The sequence below is a fragment of the Anomaloglossus baeobatrachus genome, chromosome 7 (assembly GCF_048569485.1).
Source record: "Anomaloglossus baeobatrachus isolate aAnoBae1 chromosome 7, aAnoBae1.hap1, whole genome shotgun sequence".
NCBI lineage: Eukaryota > Metazoa > Chordata > Amphibia > Anura > Aromobatidae > Anomaloglossus > Anomaloglossus baeobatrachus.
In genome coordinates this window covers 35,513,070-35,528,712 of record NC_134359.1, presented here as the reverse complement: position 1 = coordinate 35,528,712, position 15,643 = coordinate 35,513,070, and the positions used below count along the sequence as shown (strand labels likewise).

Genomic DNA, 15,643 nt, shown 5'->3' with positions numbered 1-15,643 from the left:
CTACGGGGAGGCAACTGCCGCCTGCAGGACTCTTCTACCTAGGCTGGCGTCCGCCGAAGCATAGGTATGCACCTGATAATGTTTGGTGAAAGTGTGCAGACTCGACCAGGTAGCTGCCTGGCACACCTGTTGAGCCGTAGCCTGGTGTCGTAATGCCCAGGATGCACCCACGGCTCTGGTAGAATGGGCCTTCAGCCCTGATGGAACCGGAAGCCCAGCAGAACGGTAGGCTTCAAGAATTGGTTCTTTGATCCATCGAGCCAGGGTGGCTTTAGAAGCCTGCGACCCTTTGCGCTTACCAGCGACAAGGACAAAGAGTGCATCCGAACGGCGCAAGGGCGCCATGCGGGAAATGTAGATTCTGAGTGCTCTCACCAGATCTAACAAATGTAAATCCTTCTCATACCGATGAACTGCATGAGGACAAAACGAAGGCAAAGAGATATCCTGATTAAGATGAAAAGAGGATACCACTTTCGGGAGAAACTCCTGAATAAGACGCAGCACAACCTTGTCCTGGTGGAAGACCAGGAAGGGAGCCTTGGATGATAGTGCTGCCAGCTCAGACACTCTCCGAAGAGATGTGATCGCTACCAGAAAAGCCACTTTCTGTGATAGTCTAGAAAGTGAAACCTCCTTCAGAGGCTCGAAAGGCGGCTTCTGGAGGGCAACTAGTACCCTGTTGAGATCCCATGGCTCTAACGGCCGCTTGTACGGGGGTACGATATGGCAAACCCCCTGTAGGAACGTGCGCACCTTAGGAAGGCGTGCCAAACGCCTCTGAAAAAAGACGGATAGCGCCGAGACCTGACCTTTAAGGGAGCCGAGCGACAAACCTTTTTCTAACCCAGATTGCAGGAAAGAAAGAAAGGTAGGCAATGCAAATGGCCAGGGAGACACTCCCTGAGCAGAGCACCAGGATAAAAATATCCTCCACGTTCTGTGGTAGATCTTAGCAGACGTGGGCTTCCTAGCCTGTCTCATGGTGGCAACGATCCCTTGGGACAATCCTGAAGACGTTAGGATCCAGGACTCAATGGCCACACAGTCAGGTTCAGGGCCGCAGAATTCCGATGGAAAAACGGCCCTTGGGACAGTAAGTCTGGTCGGTCTGGGAGTGCCCACGGTTGGCCGACCGTGAGCTGCCACAGATCCGGATACCACGCCCTCCTCGGCCAGTCTGGGGCGACAAGTATGACGCGGCTGCAATCGGATCTGATTTTGCGTCGCACTCTGGGCAGGAGTGCCAGAGGTGGAAACACATAAGGGAGCCGGAACTGCGACCAATCTTGCACTAGGGCGTCTGCCGCCAGCGCTCTTTGATCGCGAGACCGTGCCATGAAGGTTGGGACCTTGTTGTTGTGCCGTGACGCCATTAGGTCGACGTCCGGCACCCCCCAGCGGCGACAGATTTCCTGAAACACGTCTGGGTGAAGGGACCATTCCCCTGCGTCCATGCCCTGGCGACTGAGGAAGTCTGCTTCCCAGTTTTCTACGCCGGGGATGTGAACCGCGGATATGGTGGAGGCTGTGGCTTCCACCCACATCAGAATCCTCCGGACTTCCTGGAAGGTTTGCCGACTGCGTGTCCCCCCTTGGTGGTTGATGTATGCCACCGCTGTGGAGTTGTCCGACTGAATTCGGATCTGCCTTCCTTCCAGCCACTGCTGGAAGGCTAGTAGGGCAAGATACACTGCTCTGATTTCCAGAACATTGATCTGAAGGGTGGACTCCTGCTGAGACCACGTACCCTGAGCCCTGTGGTGGAGAAAGACTGCTCCCCACCCTGACAGACTCGCATCTGTCGTGACCACCGCCCAAGACGGTGGTAGGAAGGATCTTCCCTGTGATAATGAGGTGGGAAGAAGCCACCACTGCAGAGAGTCTTTGGCTGTCTGGGAAAGGGAGACCTTCCTGTCCAGGGATGTTGACTTCCCGTCCCATTGGCGGAGAATGTCCCATTGAAGTGGACGCAGATGAAACTGCGCAAACGGAACCGCCTCTATTGCCGCCACCATCTTCCCGAGGAAGTGCATGAGGCGTCTTAAGGAGTGCGGCTGACTTTGAAGGAGAGCCTGCACCCCAGTCTGTAGAGACCGCTGCTTGTCCAGCGGAAGTTTCACTATCGCTGAGAGAGTATGAAACTCCATGCCAAGATACGTTAGTGATTGGGCCGGTGACAGATTTGACTTTGGGAAGTTGATGATCCACCCGAACGCCTGGAGAGTCTCCAGTGCAACATTCAGGCTGAGTCGGCATGCCTCTTGAGAGGGTGCCTTGACCAGTAGATCGTCCAAGTAAGGGATCACAGAGTGTCCCTGAGAGTGCAAGACTGCTACCACTGCCGCCATGACCTTGGTGAACACCCGAGGGGCTGTCGCCAGACCAAATGGCAGAGCTACGAACTGAAGATGGTCGTCTCCTATCACGAAGCGTAGGAAGCATTGGTGCTCTGTAGCAATCGGCACGTGGAGATAAGCATCCTTGATGTCTATTGATGCTAGGAAATCTCCTTGAGACATAGAGGCAATGACTGAGCGGAGGGATTCCATCCGGAACCGCCTGGCGTTCACATGCTTGTTGAGTAGTTTTAGGTCCAGAACAGGACGGAAGGAGCAGTCCTTTTTTGGAACCACAAAGAGATTGGAGTAAAATCCTCGCCCCCGTTCGAGAGGGGGGACAGGGATCACGACTCCTTCTGCTCTTAGAGAGTCCACCGCCTGCAGCAGGGCATCTGCTCGGTTGGGGTGTGGGGAGGTTCTGAAGAACCGAAGTGGAGGCCGAGAACTGAACTCGATTCTGTACCCGCGAGACAGAATGTCTGTTACCCACCGGTCTTTGACCTGAGACAGCCAAATGTCGCAAAAGCGGGAGAGCCTGCCACCGACCGAGGATGCGGAGGGAGGAGGCCGAAAGTCATGAGGTAGCCGCTTTGGAAGCGGTTCCTCCATTTGCTTTCCTGGGGCGTGAGTGAGCCCGCCAGGAATCTGAGTTCCCTTGTTCTTTCTGAGTCCTTTTGGACGAGGAGAATTGGGCCTTGCCCGAGCCACGAAAGGACCGAAACCTCGACTGGCACTTTTTCTGTTGAGGTTTACTTGCTCTGGGCTGTGGTAAGGAAGAGTCCTTACCCTTAGACTATTTTATGATTTCAGCCAATGGCTCACCAAACAGTCTGTCTCTAGATAATGGCAAGCTGGTTAAGCATTTTTTGGAACCAGCATCTGCTTTCCAGTCCTTTAACCACAAGGCTCTGCGCAAAACCACAGAATTGGCGGACGCCATAGCGGTACGGCTCGTAGATTCTAGGACAGCATTGATAGCATAGGTCGCAAACGCAGACATTTGCGAAGTTAGGGACGCCACTTGCGGCACTGCTGGATGTATGAAAGCATCCACCTGTGCTAAACCAGCTGAAATAGCTTGGAGTGCCCACACGGCCGCGAATGCTGGAGCAAACGACGCGCCGATAGATTCATAGACAGATTTCAACCAAAGGTCCATCTGTCTGTCGTTGGCATCTTTAAGTGAAGCGCCATCCTCTACTGCGACTATGGATCTAGCCGCAAGCTTGGAAATTGGGGGATCCACCTTTGGACACTGGGTCCAGCGTTTGGCTACCTCAGAGGGAAAAGGATAACGGGTATCCTTAGAACGTTTAGAGAAACGCTTGTCTGGATGAGCGTCGTGTTTCTGGATCGATTCTCTGAAATCAGAGTGGTCCAAAAAAGCACTTAATTTACGCTTGGGATATAGGAAATGGAACTTCTCCTGCTGTGCAGCTGCCTCCTCTGCAGAAGGGGCTGGGGGAGAAATATCCAACAGCCTATTAATTGCCGATATAAGGTCATTAACCATGGCGTCACCATCAGGGGCATCCAGATTGAGAGGGGCCTCAGGATTAGAATCCTGGTCACCTTCCTCAGTCTCATCACAGAGAGACTCTTGTCGCTGAGACCCTGAACAGTGTGAGGACGTGGAGGGTCTTTCCCAGCGAGCTCGCTTAGGCTGCCTGGGACTGTCATCTGAGTCAGAGACTTCAGCCTGTGATGCTTGAGACCCCCCTGAAGTACGGATTAGTTCCAACTGAGGGGGACTGGGGAGCATAGACACAGCAGTGTCCATGGCCTGAGCAACTGGCCTGGACTGCAAGGTCTCCAGGATTTTTGCCATAGTCACAGACATTTTATCAGCAAAAACTGCAAAGTCTGTCCCCGTCACCGGGGCAGGGTTCACAGGCGCCTCAGCCTGGGCTACCACCACATTAGGCTCTGGCTGACGAAGTGCCACTGGGATTGAACATTGAACACAATGTGAGTCTTTGGAGCCTGCCGGTAAATCAGCCCCACATGCAGTACAAACAGTGTACACAGCCCGTGCCTTGGCAGCCTTGCGTTTTGCGGATGACATGTTGCTGCCTCCTCAGAGCAGTACAGGGTGTCCAGCCAAGAAGCGACCTTACAGTGCACTATATAAATATATATATATATATATGGTACCAAGAAAAAAGTACACTAATATAACACTGAGGCACTAGAGGGGCCAGCACTACTGTGCTGCTTACCACCCGCTTAGGAGCGGTGTGTGGACGCCAGAAATCCCTCTAGTCTGGGTCTCCCAGAGCCTGCTGCCTTTCCCCAGCCAGCCGCATGTGTAATGGCTGCCGGCGTCCTTGTGGAGAGGGGGGGCGGGCCCTGGGCGTATACAGACGAAGAGCGGGAAGCCTGCTTCCCACTGTGCCTAGTGAGAGGGCTGGAGCATGTAAATAAAGCTCCAGCCCTCGGCGCTGTTAATTGAGCAGCGTCTCTCCCCTACCCTGATTGACAGGGTGGGGGCGGGAACGAAGCGGCACTAGGCCGCAGAAGCCGGGGGCTAAAGTTAGAAGCGCCGCCGCCGTAAAAGCGCGGTCGGCGCAAAGTCCCCGGCGCACTACAAGTCGCAGCTGCGCCGCCGCTCCAGGAGCGGTCGGCGCAGTAGTTCCCAACATGAAACGTCACTCAGCAAAGCTGCAGTGACCTAACCCCGGCGCACAGCGCTACTGTCCCCGGCGCACTATAACGCTCAGCAAGCCTGAGAGTGTCCGTGCCTGCCGGGGACACAGAGTACCTGAAAGTTGCAGGGCCTTGTCCCTGAACGGCACTCCCGCTCCAAATCCAGCAGGTTCTATGGGTCTGTGGATGGAGCCCGGCCCCAGGGCTTGGGGGCCGGCAAGATCCCACTTCCACAGAGCCCCAGGGGATGTGGAAGGAAAACAGCATGTGGGCTCCAGCCTCTGTACCAGCAATAGGTACCTCAACCTTACAAGCACCACCGCGGGTGAGAAGGGAGCATGCTGGGGGCCCCATATGGGCCCTCTTTTCTTCCATCCGATATAGCCAGCAGCTACTGCTGACTACAAACAGTGGAGCTATGCGTGGATGTCTGACCTCCTTCGCACAAAGCAGAAAACTGGTGAGCCAGTGATCCCACTGGGGGTGTATAGCCAGAAGGGGAGGGGCCTTACACTTTTTAGTGTAGTTGCTTTGTGTGGCCTCCGGAGGCAGTGCTATACACCCAATCGTCTGGGTCTCCCAATAGAGCGACGAAGAAATGTATATAATTAATCTTAAGAGCTACGTGATAACTCGTGGTTCTTTGGGGGGGTCCAGCCACTGCGATCACCCCCAATCCCCGGCTTGGAAATGCAGCCTGCAGTGGTGGCCGCTCAATTCATTCTCTATGGATCTGTTGAAAAAGCTGTGGTCGTATTCGTCCTTATTTACAGCCACAGCTTTTTTTTTCCCAATAGGGCATTTAACAGGACTGTCAGCAGGGTTTTGCGATGTAATCTGAAGACAGCATGCTGTAAGAGTTAAAACAGAGAATTCAGCCCTGCAAAAGTGCTTTGTTTACATGTAATGTTAGCTTAAGCTTTCCAGCTTTATCATTAGACAGACCCAGTAGTGCATGAGCGCAGGTCCAACTATGTCCCCCCTGTTATTATCAGCTTCTGTCTATAGAAATGTGCACTGAAAGCCTGATGTTAAGGAGTCGTTTGTTAAGCGCAGCTTCATGCAAGAACTAATCTTTTATTATCAGAATGGCTGCAGCCAGTAATCTAAGTGATACATTGTTGGATTCAAAGCCTCTTTGCCTACATCCTCCTGCTCTCAGATGAGTAAGCAAAATCCTGCTGACATTCTTTTTTTTTTAAACCATAAAATTTTTATTTACAAAATGTGTCAAATATTACATCATATTGAAAATAAATTCTTAACGATCAGCACATGGGGGGAGGGAGTAGGGGGTAAGGGTGACATTACATTTATTTTTTTATCACGTTCGCTATATATAAATCTACACCTGCTGACATTCCTCTTAAGAGTCCTGTTCTCAGCATGCTTTGAGGTGTCTGAAAACCTACCTTTGCTTCTGAGACGGCTTCTTTTGGGATGTCCAAAACGTCTGGTTTCTCCCTAGTGAAAAGAAATACAAGTTCAGCTTGATTAATGGATAAAGATAAAAGTTGTAAGTGTAAAATGAAAAGTTTGAAGACTCACAGAGAGGATTCCTGGCTCTGGGTATACTGTGTAAACAACGTCGTGTCTTGAGACGCATCCAGATTGTTGTACATAGTGGGTATGTCAACCCTAAAAAAAAATAAAATGGAAAGTTGAAATAAAAAAAAAAAGAAGGGAATTTTGTTTACTTACCGTAAATTCCTTTTCTTCTAGCTCTAATTGGGAGACCCAGACAATTGGGTGTATAGGCTATGCCTCCGGAGGCCGCACAAAGTATTACACTAAAAGTGTAAAGCCCCTCCCCTTCTGCCTATACACCCCCCGTGCTCCTCAGTTTTGGTGCAAAAGCAAGAAGGAGGAAAAAGAATTATAAACTGGTTTAAAGTAACTTCAATCCGAAGGAATATCGGAGAACTGAAACCATTCAACATGAACAACATGTGTACACAAAAAAACAGGGCGGGTGCTGGGTCTCCCAATTAGAGCTAGAAGAAAAGGAATTTACGGTAAGTAAACAAAATTCCCTTCTTCTTTGTCGCTCTATTGGGAGACCCAGACAATTGGGATGTCCAAAAGCAATCCCTGGGTGGGTAAAATAATACCTCGTAAGAGAGCCGTAAAATGGCCTCTTCCTACAGGTGCGCAATCGCCGCCTAAAGGACTCGTCTACCTAGGCTGGCATCCGCCGAAGCATAGGTATGCAACTGATAATGTTTCGTGAAAGTGTGCAGGCTCGACCAGGTAGCCGCCTGACACACCTGCTGAGCCGTATCCTGGTGTCTCAAAGCCCAGGACGCACCCACGGCTCTGGTAGAATGGGCCTTCAGCCCTGAGGGAACCGGAAGCCCAGCCGAACGGTGGACTTCGAGAATTGGCTCCTTGATCCACCGAGCCAAGGTTGATTTGAAAGCCTGTGACCCTTTACGCTTGCCAGCGACAAGGACAAAGAGTGCATCCGAGCGGCGCAGGGGCGCCGTACGAGAAATGTAGAGTCTGAGTGCTCTCACCAGATCTAACAAGTGCAAATCCTTTTCACATTGGTGAACTGGATGAGGACAAAAAGAAGGTAAGGAGATATCCTGATTGAGATGAAAGGGGGATACCACCTTAGAGAGAAAGTCCGGAACCGGACGCAGAACCACCTTGTCCTGGTGAACAACCAGGAAAGGGGCTCTGCATGACAGCGCTGCTAGCTCGGACACTCTCCGAAGTGAAGTGACTGCTACTAGGAAGGCCACTTTCTGCGAAAGGCGTGAGAGAGAGAAATATCTCTCATTGTCTCGAATGGTGATTTCTAAAGAACCAGCAGCACCCTGTTCAGAATCCAGGGTTCTAACGTCAGCTTGTAAGGAGGAAAGTGTGACAAACCCTCTGCAGGAACGTGCGTACCTGTGGAAGTCTGGCTAGGCGCTTCTGGAAAAAACACAGAGAGCGCTGAGACTTGTCCCTTAAGGGAGTTGAGCGACAAACCCTTTTCCAGTCCAGATTGAAGGAAGGACAGAAAAAATGGGCAAGGCAAAGTGCCAGGGAGAAGAACCCTGAGCAGAGCACCACGACAGGAAAATTTTCCATGTCCTGTGGTAGATCTTGGCGGACGTTGGTTTCCTAGCCTGTCTCATAGTGGCAATGACGTCTTGAGATAATCCTGAAGACGCTAGGATCCAGGACTCAATGGCCACACAGTCAGGTTGAGGGCCGCAGAATTCAGATGGAAAAAACGGCCCTTGAGATAGCAAGTTTGGTCGGTCTGGTAGTGCCCACGGTTGGCCGACCGTGAGATGCCACAGATCCGGGTACCACTACCTCCTCGGCCAGTCTGGAGCGACGAGGATGACGCGGCGGCAGTCGGCCCTGATCTTGCGTAACACACTGGGCAACAGTGCCAGCGGAGGAACACATAAGGGAGCTGAAACTGCGACCAATCCTGAACTAAGGCGTCTGCTGCCAGAGCTCTGGGATCTTGAGACCGTGCCATGAACGTCGGTACCCTGTTATTGTGCCGGGACGCCATGAAGTCGACGTCCGGCACCCCCCAGCGGCAACAGATCTCCTGAAACACGCCCGGGTGAAGGGACCATTCCCCTGTGTCCATGCCCTGGCGACTGAGATAATCCGCTTCCCAGTTTTCCACGCCTGGAATGTGAACTGCAGAGATGGTGGAGGCCGTGGCTTCCACCCACATCAAAGTCCGCCGGACTTCCTGGGAGGCTTGCCGACTGCGTGTGCCGCCTTAGTGGCTGATGTATGCCACCACTGTGGAATTGTCCGACTGAATTCTGATCTGCTTGCCTTCCAGCCACTGCTGGAACGCTTTCAGGGCAAGATACACTGCCCGTATTTCCAGAACATTGATCTGAAGCGAGGACTCTTGCTGGGTCCACGTACCCTAAGCCCTGTGGTGGAGAAAGTAGGATTTTTGTGTACTCACCGTAAAATCTCTTTCTCTGAGTCTTCATTGGGGGACACAGGACCATGGGTTATGCTGCTGTCACTAGGAGGCTGACACTAAGTAAACATAAAAAAGTTAGCTCCTCCCTAGCAGCATACACCCCGAGCCGGAGGCGGGCTCAGATCAGTTGGTGCACAAGCAGTAGGAGGAGTACCAGAATCACCATACATAAACACAAGTTGTAACTAAAACAATGCAGCCGTGCAAACAAGAGGTCTATGAACATAAGACCACTGAAAAAATAGCAGGCAAATGCAATTGAATCAACCAAAAAACCAAGCAGGGTGGGTGTTGTGTCCCCCAATGAAGACTCAGAGAAAGAGATTTTACGGTGAGTACACAAAAATCCTACTTTCTCTATCGTTTCATTGGGGGACACAGGACCATGGGACGTCCAAAAGCAGTCCCTGGGTGGGAATACCGAAAAACCCGCAGAGGCAGACAACAACAACCTCCCTCGGCGGGCTTGCACTATAATTGAATAATGCCACCCTATTACAGGTGCGCAACTGCTGCCTGCAAGACCTTTCTCCCAAAAATAGCATCTGCCGATGCTTGGGTGTGAACGTGGTAGAATCTAGTAAAGGTGTGCAGGCTAGACCAGGTGGCGGCCTTGCAGACCTGGTCGGCCGACGCCTGATGCCTAATCGCCCAAGAGGCGCCCACTGCGCGGGTAGAGTGCGCCTTTACCCCCCGCGGCGGAGACTTGTCCCGAATCCGGTAGGCCTCTGATATGGCGGAACGGATCCATCTGGCAATTGTGGCCTTGGATGCCGATTCACCCTTCTTGGGACCAGAAGGGAGAACAAACAGACCATCTGACTTACGGAACGGCGCGGTCCTGGAGACATAAATTCTAAGTGCACGCACTAGGTCCAGGGTGTGCAAGGACCTCTCCAAGCTGTGAGAGGGGCCAGGACAGAAGGATGGAAGGATGATTTCCTCGTTAAGATGGAACGGGGAGACCACCTTTGGGAGAAAAGCGGGATCTGGCCGGAGAACCGCTTTGTCCTGGTGAAAAATCAAAAAGGGGGAACGACAAGAGAGAGCTGCCAGCTCTGACGTCCTGCGAATAGAAGTGATGGCAACAAGAAACACCACCTTCCAAGACAGGTGAGACAGGGAAGATTCTCGCAAGGGCTCGAATGGGGAGCCCTGAAGTGACCCTAGGACTAGATTAAGGTCCCACGGTTCTAGAGGCCGACGGTACGGCGGTGCCAGGTGGGCTACTCCCTGGATGAAGGTCTTAACCTGTGAACGAGCGGCCAGTGGCTTCTGAAACAGGATTGATAACGCCGATATCTGGCCCTTTAGTGTTGCGAGCGAGAGACCCGCATCTAGGCCTGACTGCAAGAATGCCAACAGGGAAGGAAGGGAGAAGGCGAGAGGAGAAGAAATATTCTGCTCTTCACACCACCTGAAGAAAACTTTCCACGTGCGGTGGTAAATCTTTGATGAAGATGGCTTCCTGGCCCTAATCATTGTCTGAATCACTCTTGAGGAAAAACCAGCCTTAGCTAGAACCCAGGATTCAATGGCCAGGCCGTCAAATTTAGGACCTGTGAGTTCTGATGGAAGAGAGGCCCCTGCTGCAGGAGATCTGGACGGTCTGGAAGGCGCCACGGAGCGTCTGCGAGGAGCTGAGTTAGTTCCGCGAACCATGCTCGCCTGGGCCAGTCCGGAGCCACTAGGATGACCGGTATCCCTTCCGCCTTGATCTTCTTGAGGACCCTCGGAATTAGAGGGAGCGGAGGGAAGATGTACGGGAGACTGAACTGGCTCCATGACAGGGTGAGGGCGTCGACTCCTAAAGCCAAGCGGTCGCGGCACCGCGCTACAAAGTGCGGAACTTGACGGTTGAACCGGGAGGCCATTAGGTCCACGTCCGGAACTCCCCATCTGTCGCAGATCTGGTTGAAGACTTCCCGGTTGAGGGACCATTCTCCGGAGGCGAGGCCTTCCCTGCTGAGGAAGTCCGCCGCCCAATTGTCCACGCCTGGGATGTGTACCGCTGAGATCAGGGAGTGATGACACTCGGCCCAGTGCAATATCTTCTTGACTTCTCGCATCGCCCCGACACTTCTTGTGCCTCCTTGGTGGTTGATGTACGCCACCGCCGTCGCATTGTCCGACTGGATCCTGACCGGGCAACCCTGTACTAGGTGCCGAAACTGCTGCAAGGCTAGCCGGATGGCTCTTATCTCCAAAATGTTGATCTGGAGACAACTCTCTCTCGGTGACCATCGGCCCTGCGCTGTGTGATGTCGAAACACTGCTCCCCAGCCCTGGAGACTGGCGTCGGTGGTCACTATCTTCCAGTGGAGCGGGAGGAAAGACCTCCCTGATGCGAGGTTGCGCTGATTGAGCCACCAACGGAGGGAGTTGCGGGTCTCCGGCGAAAGATGAAACCTGCGGTCCAGAGAAAAGGGAGATCTGTCCCACTTCTTCAGCAAGGCCAGCTGGAGGGGCCGGAGATGGAACTGTGCAAAGGGTACCGCTTCCATCGCCGCCACCATACGACCGAGGACTCGCATGCCGAACCTGATGGACACTTGGCGCTGACGCCGAAGAGCGCGGAGTCCTCGTTGTAGGGAGGAGATCTTCTCCTGTGTGAGGAAAACTCGCCCTTGGATGGTATCGAATACCATGCCTAAAAAGGTGATCCGACGGGCCGGGATCAGAGAGGACTTCTTCCGATTTATCAGCCACCCTAACCGTGAAAGGGTGTCGATCGTGACCTGAACCCCGAGACGACAGTCCTCGAAAGAAGAGCCCTTTATCAACATATCGTCCAAGTACGGGATGACCATGACACCCCTGGCATGCAGGACGGACATGGCAGCAGCCATGATCTTCGTAAAGACCCTGGGTGCGGATGCGAGGCCGAAGGGAAGAGCTGTGAACTGGAAGTGATCTTCCGCTATCGCAAAACGGAGGAACTGTTGGTGAGAGGTGGCTATCGGGACGTGAAGATAGGCGTCTTGAATATCCAGCGATGCCAGGAATTCGCCTACCTCCATGGACGCGATGACGGACCGGAGTGACTCCATTCGAAACGGCCGAGGTCTCACCGACCTGTTCAGAAGCTTTAGGTCGAGGACGGGACGGACAGAGCCGTCCTTTTTGGGGACCACGAAAAGGTTGGAATAGAACCCCTTGAAACGCTCTGCGGGAGGGACTGGTACCACGACTCCGGTTCGGAGGAGGGAGTCTATGGAGTGAAAGAACGCGCGAGCCCGCGCGGTAGACTCGGGAGGGCGAGATAGGAAAAAACGTCTCGGTGGCTTTGCCTCGAATTCTATTTTGTAGCCTGATGTGATGATCTCTCTGACCCAGGCATCGGCGGTCAGGGGGATCCACACATGCTGAAAACGAGACAGGCGCCCTCCCACAAGTCTGGCGCTGCTGCGCGCCGACCGCGAGTCACTTGGAGGAACGACGGCGGTAACCAGAAGAGGATCTCGTGGACTGGCGGGGGCGTGAACGCCAGGCGGGATTGGTCTTGAATGACGGGGTCTTCCTGTCTCTCGGAGGAGAGCGGCTTTTCCGCGGCTGGGGATTGGAGCTGAAGCTGCGAAAGGACCGGAAACGAGCGGTGGAGCGCCGATTCTGGAAGCGCTTGGGGCGCAATTGGGGGAGAGATGTACTCTTTCCTCCCGTTGCATCGGAGATCAGCTGGTCCAGCCTATCTCCGAAGAGACGCTCCCCTAGGAAGGGCAGGGAAGTTAGTGACTTCTTAGAGGCCGCATCCGCGTTCCAGGAGCGGAGCCAAAGGGCTCGACGGATGGCCACATTGTTGCTGGCGGCCTGGGTCGCGCAACTTGCAGACGCCAGGGCTGCATTGAGCAAGTACTCACCCGCGAGGGAAATCTGCGAGGCGATGGGAACCAGGTCCGGATTGGTAGGAATGGCGCGGAGACCGCCGCGTAGCGTGTCCGCCCAGGACATCAGGGCCTTCGCCACCCAAACCGAGGCGAAGGCCGGAGAGAGGGATGAGCCCGCTGCCTCGAAGGCGGAACGGGCCAACCTGTCAATAGTACGGTCCGTAGGATCTTTGAGAGACGTACCGTTAGTGAGTGGAAGGACTGTGTGAGAAGACAGGCGGGAGACTGGGGGGTCAACCACAGGGGAACCTGCCCAATCCTTTCGAAGACCCTCAGGAAAGGGATAATGCAAATCGATGGACTTACCGCTGGTAAATACCCTGTCCGGCTGTTGCCTGTGGCTGCGCAGTAACTCAGCGAATTCTGGATGTCCGCTGAATGTGTTCTGGGCCCGCTTCACCCGCTTAAAGGAGACCTGGGTGCTCTGGGAGGAGACTGGGTCCACCTGTACCTTCAAGGTCTGGTTTACTGCTTCTATCAGGCTATTTACCATGTGCCGAATATCGGCCGCCTGCTCTGAGTCCTGTAGGGGTACCGCATCGGAATCATCCTCGGAGCAGTCAGAAGCCTCCCTGGAGGACTGACGGTCTGGACCTGGGGATGAAGGTGAAACCTGGGAAGAGTCTGAGGACGAGACCCGGCGGGTCCGTTTCTGAGCAGCAGAGGAGGACCCTGCAACGGGGCTCACCTGCTCCGGGGGCAATTGCGCCGGGTCTGCGGGAATCTGGGCGAGCGTCGGCAGCAGGCGTAGAGCTTGCGCGATGGTCCGAGAAGCCTCAGAGAGGGAATCTACGGACTGGGACAGGGACGCTAGCCAGTCGGGGGGGGGCGGGACGCAGGGCCCTGCAGCATATGGCGCTGTGGCGTCTGCGGTATCAGAAGCGTCGGCCGCGGAGTCCTGCGGAGGCTGCGCGTCTGTAGAACAGACGGAGCATAGTGGGGCGTCCTGACCCTGGGAAAATTTGGAGCTGCAGGAGGAGCATGCAAAAAATAGTGCAAAGGGGGCCTGCTTGGATTGGGTGGGCTTAGCCTTAGGCATGGTGCACACAGGTACTCTCCCTGGTGGCTGCTAGGAAGGAGACAGGAGAGGGTTAACTCGTCCCTAAACTCAGAGAATGCTACCTAGTGAGGGCTACTCCTTAGGAGCAGAGCTTACCCAGGTCCTGCGTGCTGCCCACCAGTCCAGAAGTGGAGTCCAGGAATGAGCTGGCCAGAAAACTCAGAACGCCGGCGTGCTGCAGCCTCAGGGGACCAGAGGCAGGCTAAAATGGAGAGGGGACGCTGGAGGAGGCTGGGGGAGGAGCAGGATTCCGGCGCGAAAAGTCTGGAGGATTCACAGCCCCCACCATCTGCCAGGAGGCAGAGCAGTGGGAGGTACAGAGGGAGACGACCGGCGGCCAATAGCATGCAGCGGGGGCGTGGCTAGGACGCAGGAGCGGCTAGGCCGAAGCCGGGGACTAAATTTATGGAGGGGGCCGGGGGAAAGAGCAGGGAAGTCGGATCCTACCTGCAATCGGCGGCGCCGGCTCAGCGATGGATGCGGTGCAGGCAGAGCTCCCTGGCCCTGCCTGTGAACAGCGCTGCTCGTCCAGGAAGGCTCCGGGGGAGAGCGTGCTGAAGGCAGGGTAGTAGGCATCATGATGGGGGTAGACAGCCCCCTATCAGGAGAAGGCAGCGTGACAGGGCCCCATCTATCACAAACGCTGCTGAGGTTCCATCCCTGCTGTATTCCCCTGTACGCCCTTTGGGGTGATACCTCAGGGCGAATCAGGGGTGCCCACAAAACAACCTGCCCACACGCGCACCCCCGGGAGTGGTACCACGGGGACGGGCGGGGGAGAGGGCCCCGAAGTCTCAAGCCCCTGCGACCCTGGGGAGCGGTACCCACGGGGCTGCGGAGAATGAGTGAAGCGAATACCTGCAGAGAAGAAGACGACAGGTATGAGAGCGATGAGCGGCGCCGAAATAAAATAAAAAAGCGCAAAAACATACATGGCTGAGGGGGGCCGAGACGGCCCACATCAGCCTCCTACGACACTAAGCTAAAAACTGATCTGAGCCCGCCTCCGGCTCGGGGTGTATGCTGCTAGGGAGGAGCTAACTTTTTTATGTTTACTTAGTGTCAGCCTCCTAGTGACAGCAGCATAACCCATGGTCCTGTGTCCCCCAATGAAACGATAGAGAAAAACCGCTCCCCACCCTGACAGACTCGCGTCCGTCGTGACTACTTCCCAGGATGGGGGTAGGAAAGATTTCCCCTTCGCTAATGAAGTGGGAATAAGCCACCACCGAAGGGAAGCTTTGGTCGTCTGAGAGAGGGAGACGGTCCTGACGAGGGACGTCGGCTTCCTGTCCCATTTGCATAGGATGTCCCATTGAAGGGGACGCAGGTGAAATTGCGCGAAAGGGACTGCCTCCATTGCTGTCACCATCTTCCCCAGGAAGTGCGTGAGGCGCCTCACGGGGTGTGACTGGCCTTGAAGGAGAGATTGTACCCCTTTCCGTAGTGACTGCTGTTTGATCAGCGGAAGCTTCACTATCGCTGAGAGTATGAAACTTCGTGCCAAGATATGTCAGCGATTGGGCCGGTGTCAGATTTGACTTTGGAAAATTGATGATCCACCCGAAACCCTGGAGAGTCTCCAGGGTAGCGTCAAGGCTGCGTTGGCATGCCTCTAGAGAGGGTGCCTTGATCAGCCGATCGTCCAAATACTGGATCACCGAGTGACCCAGGGAGTGTAGGAGCGCTACTACAGTAGCCATAACCTTGGTAAAAACCCGTGGGGCTGTTGCCAGGCCGAACGGCAGTGCCA

General features: G+C 54.4%; 1 protein-coding gene across 2 annotated transcripts in view; it reads right to left on the bottom strand.

Annotated features, from left to right (window-relative positions):
* RIF1 (replication timing regulatory factor 1) overlaps positions 1–15,643 on the bottom strand; it is a 234,742-nt gene that overhangs the window by 26,981 nt on the left and 192,118 nt on the right. For both annotated transcript variants that reach the window (XM_075317188.1, XM_075317189.1), the window contains exons 28-29: positions 6,537–6,626; positions 6,401–6,452 (exon numbers count right to left, since the gene is read on the bottom strand). In XM_075317188.1, coding sequence (XP_075173303.1) covers positions 6,401–6,452; positions 6,537–6,626 — 142 coding nt within the window. The remainder of the gene's footprint in view (positions 1–6,400; positions 6,453–6,536; positions 6,627–15,643) is intronic.